The sequence below is a fragment of the Sciurus carolinensis genome, chromosome 3, assembly GCF_902686445.1.
Source record: "Sciurus carolinensis chromosome 3, mSciCar1.2, whole genome shotgun sequence".
In the NCBI taxonomy this organism is placed as follows: domain Eukaryota; kingdom Metazoa; phylum Chordata; class Mammalia; order Rodentia; family Sciuridae; genus Sciurus; species Sciurus carolinensis.
Genome location: NC_062215.1, coordinates 41,003,090 through 41,015,622, shown reverse-complemented (window position 1 = coordinate 41,015,622; position 12,533 = coordinate 41,003,090). Strand labels below are relative to the sequence as shown.

The window sequence follows — 12,533 nt, the reverse complement described above, 5'->3', positions numbered from 1 at the left end:
TGCCTGCCTGTTATCAGCCCTGAGCCTGTGAGATCAGCCCATGCAGCACAATGGCCCACACCAGTGTCCCCAGACCTCCCCCTGCTAGCTTAGCAGCAGCAGCGTGCACTAGCCCATGGTGACCTGAGCAGAATGAGACCTCAAGCGGGGCTGGGGATATAGCTCAGTTGGTAGAGTGCTTGCCTTGCAAGCACAAGGCCCTGGGTTCAAATCCCCAGCACCGCCAAAAAATAAAAAAGAGACCTCAAGGGGTCTTGCAGGCTCCCATGCAGGCTGGATACACTGGATACAGTTCCGTGATTCAGCTGTGAAAGGCAGGAGCTTGAGATGAAGATCCTCTAGTTGGGGACTGATGGATGACCTTTCTCCCCAGGCTTTGCAGTGTTTCTCAGGAACCTTCACCTTTGTCTTGGCCATCCAACACAGACAAGAGCCACACTCAGAGCTGCAGGATAGTGTGGCTTCTGTAACAGGTGAACCAATGAATAAACTTAGGGTCCTCAGACTTTGTTTTTCTTTGTGGTGCTGAGGATTGAGTTTATGGCCTCACACATGATAGGCAAGTGCTCCATCACTGAGCCACATACCCAACCTCAAAGCAGCTTTTCTAGTCTCCTGTGCCCTTAGGGAAAATGGGTAATGGAACTTGTTCTGTCATGTCACCTGTCCCTAGCCCACTCTCCCCCAATTCCCTTCCTTGAGTGCTGGTCACAAGTTCATTTGGTCATCCTATGCTTGGCCACAGAAGTAGCATTTCCAGTGGTATATGTTTGCTATCTGCAGCTCCAAAGGGCAACTGTGAAGAGAATCCACTGATACCCCACCCTACACTCCATCCTGTCCCTCATCAAGGTTTTATGTGTCTTTTGGCTGCCCTCTAGACATCCATAGGCACCCCATCTCTCCCCAAAAACAACCCTCAGGCTCATGTATTCCAGAGGATCCTGACACTCAGAAAGGTGGAAGAAGAATGTCCTCTCTTTTCCCAGAGACCAAGCCTAGTGTGTGAATTGTGCATGTGCAGCATGGTTCTGGGACTATGCACCCGACTCAGGGCAAGGGCTCAGTGAGTCACTCCCCTGCCAATTGTGTCTACCCCTCTGGGTGGGGCTGCTCTCCCTGGTGGGCCAAGTGGGAAGGACACACAAAGAGCAGAAAACCCTGGTTAGCAACACCCCAATCCTCACCCCCGCTTGATTACTTTAGGGTTCTCTATTCACTTTCACCCTTAAGTTTTCCTTGGCTGGTCTTACTGCCCATGTTCCTTTGTCTTTCCTCACACAAAGTCCCATTCATTGAGAAGACAAGAAGGCTGCTCCCCTTCTATGCCATCCCTCAGGCTTTCCCTAAAATTGTTTTGGGGAACAGGAATGGAATCACCATGGTAGAAGAGCTTCAGCCTGGCCATGCCTCCCCGCCCCACTATCTGTACCACAGCAATAGAGTCTAAAAATACTCTCCACTGAAGTTTCTTTCCACTAAAGAAAGTGAGCCCATCAGGGTGGAGATGGAAGTGGGGGCAGAAGGACTGGAAGGGGCTAGAGGTGTTGTGTTCTTTGAAGGTGTCAGAGACCTGGTGGCTGCCTCAAAAAATCCAATGAAAAACACAACCACTAGATTCCCTTAAGTGAAGGCCTCTGGCCACATTCTGTGTGGACAGGCATCTCCCAAGGGACCCCGTCACCAGGATCAGGAAATCTGAGCTGGGGACATAAGCAGGAGAAGACAGAGCCTCCTTTGTCCACAGTCATCTCAGAACCCAGAGTTTAAATCAGCAATTATCTATCAATCTGAAAGTTGATGCCTGAAGAGTTTGTCAAAACCTTGAGGGACACAGCAGTGAATAGGAGGGGTTCGCATTTGTGTCTGCAGTTTGCTGTACAGTTCAGAGAGATGAAAGAAATAAAAACACGAACAGATCTCTTTCCTTTTTTCTCCTCATTAGACCTGCCTCTGGGTCCTTCAGCCTCCCAATACTGTAGCCACAGGCTACAGGAAAAGAGGGAATTATACAAAGAGTATGACTTCCCATTAGGTGACCACTTGGTTGTTAACAGACCAGTTCCTGGGATGGGGACCCTGAGAGAATGCCAGCACTTCTACCACCATGATACTTGGCTTTTGGATAAGGCAGCCATCAGGGAGGCAGCTCCCGTCACCCTCCCCAACCTACTGCTCCTGGGCTTCAGACTGGGTTCGTAGGGAAGAACAGATCTCTCCAGGTTTGTTTCCACTCCCCTAGGAGGATTCTCTGCTGGCTCAGGCCTCCAGTGGGGGCCCAGCTTTATCACTGTCATTTCAGTCTGTTGACAGCCTAAGTGACCATCTTTCCTCTGTTCTCTGAAGTAGGAAAATAAGGATGCTTAGTAACTGTGAGAACAGAATTCAGTTTAACATAACAAATGTCAGTTGGCTGCCTTCTCTGTGCGAGGGCAAGAGACTTCATGTGCACCTTCTAAAGGTGGTTGACCTGGTTGAGGGCGACAGGAACACAGTTACTTAGGCATGTTCTAAGAAAATGCTGGAGACACATAGCATCTCTGGATTTCTCCCATCTCTGCATTTTCACATATGATTGTTCCTTTAACAATCTTCTCCACCCCCATTTGTTCCTCTGTTGGCGTCAGAATCTTGTTCAGTAGAGATTGCTGTCATGAACATATGCTCTGTTAGCAGTCATCTCACTCAGACTGCACAGGGGTCCCAGACAGGAGTTGGAATTGTAGCAGGTGGGGACAGGGCACATTAGCCAGGACTGTTTGGCTACAAACAATAGATGCCAACTCTGCTTGCCTCAGCAAAGAGAAGTTTGTCCTGGCAAGGCAGGGCCTCCCAGAAGCCCAGGTTACTGAGGCCAGGGGTGTGTCTGGGCCTGGGAAAGGACAAGAGGGATCTGGCAGGCTCTCCAAATTCTTTCCAGCACGCCCAGTGGCTCCTTTTCCAGAACACAGACTCTCTCTGTCCCCTGGTCCAAGTCAAGCATGTGACTACCTCCCACATTTTCAGAGGACAGTTTTCTTACCCTGAGCCTAGGGAAGACCTGCATTCCTGGCAGGAGAATCTGACTGACCCATCCTATGATATGCATTTCCCCTCCAGACCTCTGATGCAGTCACAGTGACTATGAATATGTGAATATGGGGGAAGAGAGTGCCATGGAAGAGGGCACCCCAGGAAATATCCATTGACCAGAGAGAATGGCATGGCATGGTTCTTTAGTCTTTCATCTTACTATTTCAAATTCAGCTTGGGTATGGAGCCAGGGAAATTGAAAGGGGTCCCTGGAGCTATTTGTAGAAGTAGGCCTGAGGTAGCACCAGGAAACACCACCAAGCTTTTTCTGTGAATAAGGGACTGTAAATGTGGTCTTTAGACTCCTAAATATTTTGGTTTTGTTGTTGTTTTATTTTTAACTAATTTGTGCATGTGTGGTGCTGGGGATGGAACCCAGGGCCTCCTGCACTCCCAGGGCAAGTACTCTACCACTGAACTACACCCCAGCCCCTTGCCTCTTAAGTTTAGACCCTAAATGAAAACACCAGAGCATTTTGAGGATAGAGTAACAGGACTCAGCTGGATTTTCAGTGGGGTAGTTGCAATGGAGCAGCTGGCGGGGGCCAGGCTCTGGGACCTGGAGTTGTGGTAGGGCAGGTGGAGGCAGCATGATTCTCCAGCTGGGCCTTTCTGACAGATTCTGTAGGCACTTTCAGCCCCCCTCAGAATCCAGAAGGAAGTGTTGCCCAGGACACCATCTCCTGATGCTGTGATGTTAAATCCCCGAGTAGGCAAATTAAGGGCATCAAGGAAACCCAGGCTGACAGTGCCATCTATAGTGAGAGGCACCATTGGTAATTAAGGCGGCTTTTTGGAAGCTGACCTTTTAACTTTGAATGGATCTGTTGGTTAGAGAGAGAGTTTCTGTGGCTACCTCTGGATTAATTGGAATGCATTGCTGGAGGAAGGAGACAGTTAAATGTTGTGATGGTGACAGACTGGGCAATGGCATCATGGGCACAGGAGGTGCTGCCCCCTCTGGGTTCATACAAGTGGTGAAGGGACGCACTGGAGGTGACTCTTATACTCCAGTTTTTCAATGCATTCTGTAACTTCCCAAGAAGAAGGACATGTGGGGGGGGCGTATTTTTTTTTTTTAATTATTAAGAGTTTCACAAGTCAACAGTAGTTGTACTCTATTCAAAATTCTGTTCTTTTCCTCTGTTGTGTGTAGTGGACATGCTTTCCATTAGGTTTTTCTATTTGGGCAGGTGTATGTTGAGATCATCAGCAGTGTAACATCAAGAAAGAAACATGGGGCTGGTAGCAGGATTGCTGGGGGTGAGCTGTGGCTGCTGGCCCACAGTCTGGCTCCCAATAGGCTTTTGCACCCTTGGGTTAAAGTCATCTCACCTGCCAACAGCAGGTCTGGGTTTGGCGAGCTCAATGTTAGTGGTCACTGATTTACTAAGGAAACCCAGAGTGACCCTGTATTTCCCATCACACATTAATTTATCCTTTCCTTTCTGCTCAATTTGCCTATGGTTCCTGCTTCCACCAGTGAGGTGGGTGTCCCACTGGGAGACATCAAGGCAAGCCTTCTACTCCCTTTGGCTAAACAGCTCCAGCAATTGATTTCCTTACCATTAGGAAAATGCCTGCATTTTAGGATGCACCACGGTGCGTGGGTGTTATTTCTCTGCCTTTTCTCAAAGGAAATGTGTGCTGAAGTAAGTTTTGTGTTTTTGTTCACACTCAGTAGCACCACTGAAAGCCAGGATCTCGCCACTGCCATGTTGTGGCAGTGATTGCAGGAAGAGAGGAACAGAATAGGTTTTGCCAGTGCACTTAGCATTGCAGAGGGCGCAGGCTGACTTTCCAGCACTGTGACAGGCCTGGCTAAGAACCACTTCCTAATGGGCCTTGCTCTCTCCTCCCAGGCATGGGCTGATGCCTTTCGGAGCAGTCCTGACCTCACCGGTGTTGTGCACATCTACGAGGAGCTGAAGAGGAAAGGGGTTGAATTTCCCATGTCAGACTTGGATGCTCTGTCTCCCATCCATACACCCCAGCGGGTAAGCTTCCAGTTGGCATTTTTTAGAAAGATGGACTGTAGAACAGGGGAGCCAAGCCGCTGCCACCACCCTTCTGCTGCTGCCTTTGAATTATTCAGCTTGTCATCGTGCTTTCTTAAAGCTCCAGGGCATTTCTTTTTAATAACAAGGGGAATGCAGAAGTGAGACAGCTGGTTGACTGGTGATTAAGTGGCAGCAGTGCCCCCCCTCCTGGTTTTCACACTGACTGTGGAGGAATATAATAGAGGGATCAGTTCAGGCGTTTTCAGGGAAATGGCTGCTTGGGCGGAGCCATCCTGTGAGGGTCATTAGCACCCGCTCTGCCAAGGCCTGTAGAATGTGTTATGGGATTCTGTCCTCTTTCCCATCAGCACCAGAGTACCTCAGAGCAGTACAGCAGGGTGACATTATTCTTACTCTAACAAAGAGTAGTGTTTACTTTTTTGAACTGTGTAAGTCAAATGGATCTTTCTTTTTTTTTTAAATATGGTGCCAGCAATTGAACCTAGGGCGTCATGCATGCTAAGCATACTCTCTACACTGAGCTACACCCCCAGCCCAGTCAGATGGATCTCAAATGTATTTTGAGCAATGAGCATTCAGCATCAGTCTAGGAATCTTTGAATTCCATTAGCCTTGGGATTCAGAGCCCAGGAAATGTCTGTGTCTGAGCATCCCACTGAAGCTCTTATATGTCAGCATGGATGGGGCAGCTCTGCACTTCAGCATTAAAAGCATACAGATGTACAACTATAATGCACCAATAAAAAAAAAAAAACCAGGAAAAAATTATGTAGGTGTTGCCAGTCGTGATTTCATAGGGAATCTGGTCCTGTTATTGATTGGGAACCAGCTCCTGTCTCAGGGAGAGAGCCTGGAATGCTCCAGGGTCTGGAGAGGCACCCATCTCCTTGCTGGCCCCCATCTGCCCATGTCTGAAGTGAGGGGCCTCAAGGAAGACAATGTGCTGTGTGTGTGTGTCTCTTGTGAACACATGCACTAATGTTTCTGAGGTTATCTGAAATGCCCCAGGCCCTACCTCCATGGGCAGAACAGTCCATCCCCACATGCTTTGAGGGAAGGCACAAGGCATTATACTTCCGAAGCATTGTTCTCATTATGATCCCTCCAAACCACTTTTACTATGCTTTGTGGAATAAACGTAACCTGCTTTATTCTTCAAATAATGCATGGAACAGTGTTGTTCCCATAATTACAAAGAACATTCAGTAAATTGCATAATTGCTATTTATATTAGTCTACTTGTAAAGGCCAAAATGCAATCTTATGGTACCAAATAAAGATTCACGATTAGCAAAACTTAATAACAGCCCTCCCTCCACCTGGATCCCAAGGTGGTCTTAATAATAGAACCATGAGGGGCTGGGACTATAGCTCAGCAGTACAGCACTTGCCTAGCATGTGCAAGGCACTGGGTTTGATCCTTAGTACCACATAAAAATAAAGAAATTGTGTCCATCTATGTCTAAAAAATATTTTTAAAAAAATAGAACCATGACCATAATGCTCATGGTGCAGTCTCTGCAGCCTTTTAGAGTTACATTGGTTGTCTGCCATACCCTCCTTGTGAGGCAAGTGGAAGGAGGAACCACTGGTGGCTTCACTGCCCTGATGGTAAAACTGGGTGGGCTCTGTAAAATTTGATGGAAAGCACAGCTCAGGCTGGGGGAGGTGCTGGGTCTGGGCACACAGGCAGCCCAAGCAAACTGAGGACTTTGTTGTTGCTATTCCAGAGTGTCCCAGAAGTAGATCCAGCCTCCACCATGCCCAGGTCTCAGTCGCAGCAGAGGACCAGTGCCAGCTCCTATTCCTCGCCTTCTCCTGCTTCCTACTCTGCTCCCCAGGCCCCGGCTCTGAGTGTGACTGGTCCCATCACGGCCAATTCAGAACAGGTACTGGTGTGCTTCTAGGCCATAAACAAGCCAGCTGATGACCCTCCTTCACTTCCCAGCATACAGAAGCCTCCCCAGACCAGGGAGTGTCCTGAGTGTGGGGGACACAAAGATGGAAGGACCCAGGCCCTGGGGAGATAACTGGGAGACAGTCATGATAGAGTGTGGTCACACCATGGTGAGGAGCAGAGCCCAGTACTTTCAGGTACCAGGGTTGAACAGTGACTGGAAGGCAGCCCAGGAGTTGAGGCAATGAAGACCCTGGCACAGGCATGGGGCTTTGTCAGGTGAGGCCCTGCTTAGGCAGGAGGATCAGTGTATGCAGAGCTCAGAGGGGCGGGAATCCTTGGGGAATGGCAGGTGTGGGTGTTGGACCCAGGTATAGTGGAAGAAAGTGAGGCCAAAAGCAGAAAAATGCAGTTGAGTTGTGAATGAGTTTGTCTGTCAGAGAGGTATATGTCAGTCCCATAAGAAATGTCAGCCATCAGAGGGCAACAGCCTGATCAGCAAGGCGCCTGGAGGGGGCAGAATCCAAAATCAGGGAGGCCTTCCAGAAGCACTCTGCTTACTTTATCCCAAACACTGCCCCACTTCCCTGGGTTACTTCCTTGATAAGTTGATGCTTATCAGTTTTATCCCAAACTGGTTTTTGGATGAATCTGTACTGGTCTTTAGATGAATCTATAGAAGTTGCATTAAGATTTAAGAATTTGGGGCTGGGGTTGTAGCTCAGTGGTAGAGCGCTCGCCTAGCATGCATGAGGCCCTGGGTTTGATCCTCAGCACCACATAAAAAAATAAAATAAAGGTACTATGTCCATCTATGACTTAAAAAAAAATTTAAGAATTTAAGATTTAAGAATTAAATTTTAAGAATTTCTCAGGCTTCAAAAAAAAAAAAATGCTTTCCAATGTTTGTACTTCCAAATCCTTATTTCCTCTTTATGACATGTCTTTATTATGAAACCTTACTGAAATAAAGGAGTCAGGGAATTGTATGTAGGTGACAACAGTGTTGACATCAGTGGGGGTTGTACTACTTGTGGGCCTGGGTCACTGAATACCACTTCTGCTCATTACACACACAATCAAGGCCTTCCCTAAAATGGGATCCCTAGGGCAGAAGACCTTGGCTCTAGGTACTGCCTCCATTGGCAGAACTGTCGCGGCATGCTTTAAGGGAAGGCAGGATGCGTTTGAAGTTGAACAGTCTCTGAGCCCCTTGGCTGACTGACCATTAGTGCAGTAGGTGCTAGGGTTGGGCTTGCCAGTTCCAGAACAGCCAAGAGGAGGATCTGAAGAGAGAGGGGACATGGGTGGCACAGGAGCATGGCACCAGTTGCCCCCAGGGAGCATGGAAGCTGAGGTGACAGGTTGGCGCCCAGCCTGGCCTAGAGACCCCAAGGCTTCATGCCTGGGCCTCCCTGCCCAGAAACCTCTTCATAGCCAAGGCATTGAAGCCATCCACCAGGCAAGCCATAGGCAACAAGAACCTCTCAGGATCTAGACCATCTCTCTGACTGGTCGAGGTCTCCTATCCCTGTCCCTTTGCTAACTCAACATAGCCCCGAGGAGCTAAGGGTCTACTGAGAGAGCCCACTTGCCCAGGAGAGGCTGAAGGAGGCTGGGAGTGGCTGCTTCCACCTCAGGGAAGGCAGGGGAGAGCAGAAAAGGGCTCACTGAGGAGAGGAGGAGTCGCTTGATCAGGGTCCCAGTGCAGGAGTGGAGCCCACCTGTGGAGCAAAGAGTGCATGTGTGCCAGTTTGCTAGGTGGGCAGCACAGCATCCTGTGAGGTCTGGGGTTAGGCCTTTCCCTAGGTGAGGACATGAGGCTCAGAGAGTTGGGTCCATCTCTGGGTGTTGCTGCTGCTATAGATCCCTGAGCTCATTGAATCTTTCAGGTCTCCTTCCACTGTCCTGACAGTTTGGTCTAGTGTGTATTGGTCCTCCCATCAGCCAATAGGCAGTTCTATGGAAATTCTTCTAGGGTATCTCACTGTAGACAAGGAAGGTCCTTGTGGCCTCCACCAATGCCTCAGAGGGATTTAGAGAAACTCAGGGATGGAAATCCAGAGGAGGTGGTTTATGTGGTTTATTGTGTTGCTGCTGGAGAGCATCTGGGGCCTCAGCCTAGGGAAGTGCTAATGGGTAGGTGTCTTAGAGATTTTTCAAGGGTCAGGTTACCAGGAAGGGAGGTGGGTATGGGGGAGTACCCCCTGTGGTTTTCTCTTACTCTCCTTCTTGTTAATGCTACACCAGAAAAGTGTTCTTAGCCCTGGAAGGCCCCCTAGAGGATCATAGCTTTTAGATTATGACACTCAAGAGGCAGAGCCTATAACCATGAGGTTCATAGAGTAGGATCTACCTAGGGTCCCATGGTGAAAGTGTTGAGACAACAAGCTCAGTTCTTTCTGTCCCAGTGCTTGTCACTGCACACTGCTCTTCAGTTGGTGTTATGGGCAGAGAGGCACAAGTGACAGACTGCTGGGACAGCCTTTGCTCCCCCATCCAGTTCTTTCTGAGCTGCCTGGCTGCTATCCCCTCACAAGCAGGCCAGAGGGAAACAAGAAGGCAGATCCTCTAGCATACACTCAGAATGACATAGGTGTCACGGCAGAAGGGACCATCCCCACCCTGTGGGGCTGGCTAGTTCTGATCTTCCAAGTACAGATAACTGACCTCTCCTTCATGCTACCTCCCTGCCGCATCATAGATTGCCAGGCTGCGGAGTGAGCTGGATGTTGTCCGGGGAAACACGAAGGTCATGTCGGAGATGTTAACAGAGATGGTCCCTGGGCAGGAAGATTCATCTGACCTGGAGTTGCTGCAGGTGAGGAGAACCTCATCTTGTGGAAGTGCTGGGCTGAGCACAGGGTCAGAGCCTGTGGGGGCAGCACCATGGCTGCACACTGTGGGACGTCGCAGCTGTGAGACTGGACGGTTTACTAGCACTGTTATCAGGAGGGATTAAGTCCATGTGGCTTATAGCCTCATACTTTCCTAGGGACAGACAGAGACCAGTATCACCCTCTCTCTTTTTTATTTTCCTTAATTACATGTTATCCTGATTAGAAAGTGCCAATTGTAGAGTACATGCCCATCAAAAGAAAAAGAAGGTCAGGAAGAAAATAATTTTCTTTAACCCACACATCCACAATAACCACTATTGACTTTTTGTTATATTTTCTTTCAGGCTGTTTGCTGTGTTTATTTTAAATCTAATTAAGATATGATGCTATGCGTACAAGTTTGTATGTGCCTTTGCTGCCTCATTATCAGGTCACTGACATAGTGCAGCAGGGCCTCTTTGGCCCTGACAGCATATAGGGCCCTTCTCCATACCCCTCACCCCTGAATCAGGAATTCCTGAGACTGAGGTGAACTTGAAGCTTCTGTTCTCTTCCCAAATGGTGAGGAGGCCCAGACTGGGCCTCACATCATGTTTCCCAAGGAGCTGCTGTACCTGGCCTCCCAACCTCTGATTACCCTTCAAAATTTTTTTTTGCAATGTTGAGGATCAGATGCAGAGCCTCATGCATGCTAAGAAAGTGCTGTGCCACTGAGCCAAACCCCAGCCCACCCTACAAATCTCTAACATGGCAGAAAAGGACCCTTGAGCAAGCCAGCTTGCAGTCCCCCCTTGAACTAGAGACAGGAGTCCCTTTTGGATATATTTCCCAGGCCAACCAGGCCCAGAGGGTGTGACCATACTAGACTCAGATAACTCTGACATTTGTAGAAAATGGCAGTAACACTGCCCTCAGGAGCAGTGTCCTTCTAGAGGGGTGGAGAAAGGATGCTGTGAACTACAAATGCCAGATCTTTACAGCAGGAGGCAAGACACATAAGTAGATAGGTCAGTGGCTCTCGCCACACCTACTGCTGCTGCTATTTCTGACTGGTACTCAACCATCAGTCTTGGCCTCCTGAGTGCCACATCTCCCACCCTGCTGTTGGCACACACTGGCTTCCAGGGCAGCTTGGCTCTGATGGCCCTACCCTTTGGCACATGCCTGGTGGCTTAGCCTGGTCCCAAGCTACTTCTTGTAGCACCCTGTCCCTACTTCAAGACCATCAGCTCTTATGGGGGTAAGGATGGGACAGAACACAGGGCCACAGAGAGGTAGGAGATATAGTCCCTGCTCCAGAAGACTTCACAGACAAAGAGAGCTTCCCATGTAACCTGGATACCAAGCTGCTCTTGAAGCCAAGAGGAGTACCCTTCCTGCCCCGGTGAGGAACCTGAGCAGCCCCTAGTTCCCACACCCACTTCTCACACCTGACTTGTTCAGCTCAACCAGATCAATCATCCATGTGCCACACTCCACGGGACTCGCCTCCCTTTAATGCACTGTCATTGGGCTCCATCCCTAGCCTGCAGGAAGGCGGCTGCCAGGCATTACCCAGATGCACAGGAATCTGAGGGCCGTTCAGAAACCAAGAGGGCCTCTTGAGGCAGCTTTGTGCTGTGTCAGCGTCGGAATTCCTGCTGACAGGGGGGTTTGCTCTGGACAGAACTGAGCTCCTGGCAGCAGGCGGTGTGTTGAACAAAGCCAAGATGCTTCCAGACAGCCAGAGCAGACCCAGACAGCAGGAATACTGTGTGTGTGTGTGTGTGTGTGTGTGTGTGTGTGTGTGTGTGTGTGTATCTGTGTGGTTTTTGTTGTTGTTGTTGTTGTTTTTTAAACAAACCCTTCAGCCAAGACAAACAGAACCTAATCTCCTGGCATCAGCTCACAGTTTTCAAAAATAGGTTGCTTCCCATGACGTTTTCTTTCCCTCTGTTTTGTTCCAACTCCGAGCCTCCCAGCCCTCACTGTTGTCGTATAAATCAAACAGAAAAAGGCCAATTCTGGGGGCCTGTGGGAGGCTGTCCTTTCAGCATGGGAGATGCGAGTGTGGGCAGCATCATGTGAACAGACTCAGTGCTCCTGGCTGGTGGCCACGTGCCTGACATCCTCCCTCTTCTTCCCTGGCTGTCAGAAGCCAGCAGGCAGGAGCTCCCAAGGGTCAGTGCAGCACAGAACAGTGAGCGTTCCACATGGGAAAATGCCACAGTCTGCTTGGAAAGCCCCGGGATCAGAATCTGTCCCAGACCCCTCAGTCAAGCTGGAGGACAGCCAGAGTGCTCAGGGCAAAAGCAACCAGAACTCATAGTGCTGGCCAGGGCCGTGGAAATAAACACATTTGTCACCTACCCAAATCTCCCCACCAACAGAAGCTGCTCCTGATTCAAGTGTAAATTGATGGCTAGAAAATAGAAGGAGTAGAAAGAGAGGTAATTGGGGGAGTCAGCCTTGGGATACACTGGTGTGCCTGATCATAATTGTGGGCAGGTTATATCCTGATGTTTCCTGTACCCAGCAAAGTTCTCTGAGTATCCTCCCACAGCCAGGCAAGAGCAGCAGGGAAGCTTGTGAGCAATTTTCCTGAGGACTCGTGAGCAGGTGGCTGGTATGTAAGGAAAGGCTGAATCCACTCTGGAACCCTGTTCTGTCAGCTTAGCATAAACCCCGCAAAAAAGGGAGGCAGGAGCTGGGCGCAGTGGTGTA

The 12,533-nt window shown here is 49.3% G+C and overlaps 1 protein-coding gene across 12 annotated transcripts in view; it reads left to right on the top strand.

Annotated features, from left to right (window-relative positions):
• The window catches only part of Tom1l2 (target of myb1 like 2 membrane trafficking protein), a 113,080-nt gene that overhangs the window by 72,816 nt on the left and 27,731 nt on the right, over positions 1-12,533 (top strand). For all 12 annotated transcript variants that reach the window (XM_047543994.1, XM_047543995.1, XM_047543992.1 and 9 more), the window contains exons 5-7: positions 4,935-5,069; positions 6,824-6,982; positions 9,695-9,811. In XM_047543994.1, the coding sequence (XP_047399950.1) occupies positions 4,935-5,069; positions 6,824-6,982; positions 9,695-9,811 (411 nt within the window). The remainder of the gene's footprint in view (positions 1-4,934; positions 5,070-6,823; positions 6,983-9,694; positions 9,812-12,533) is intronic.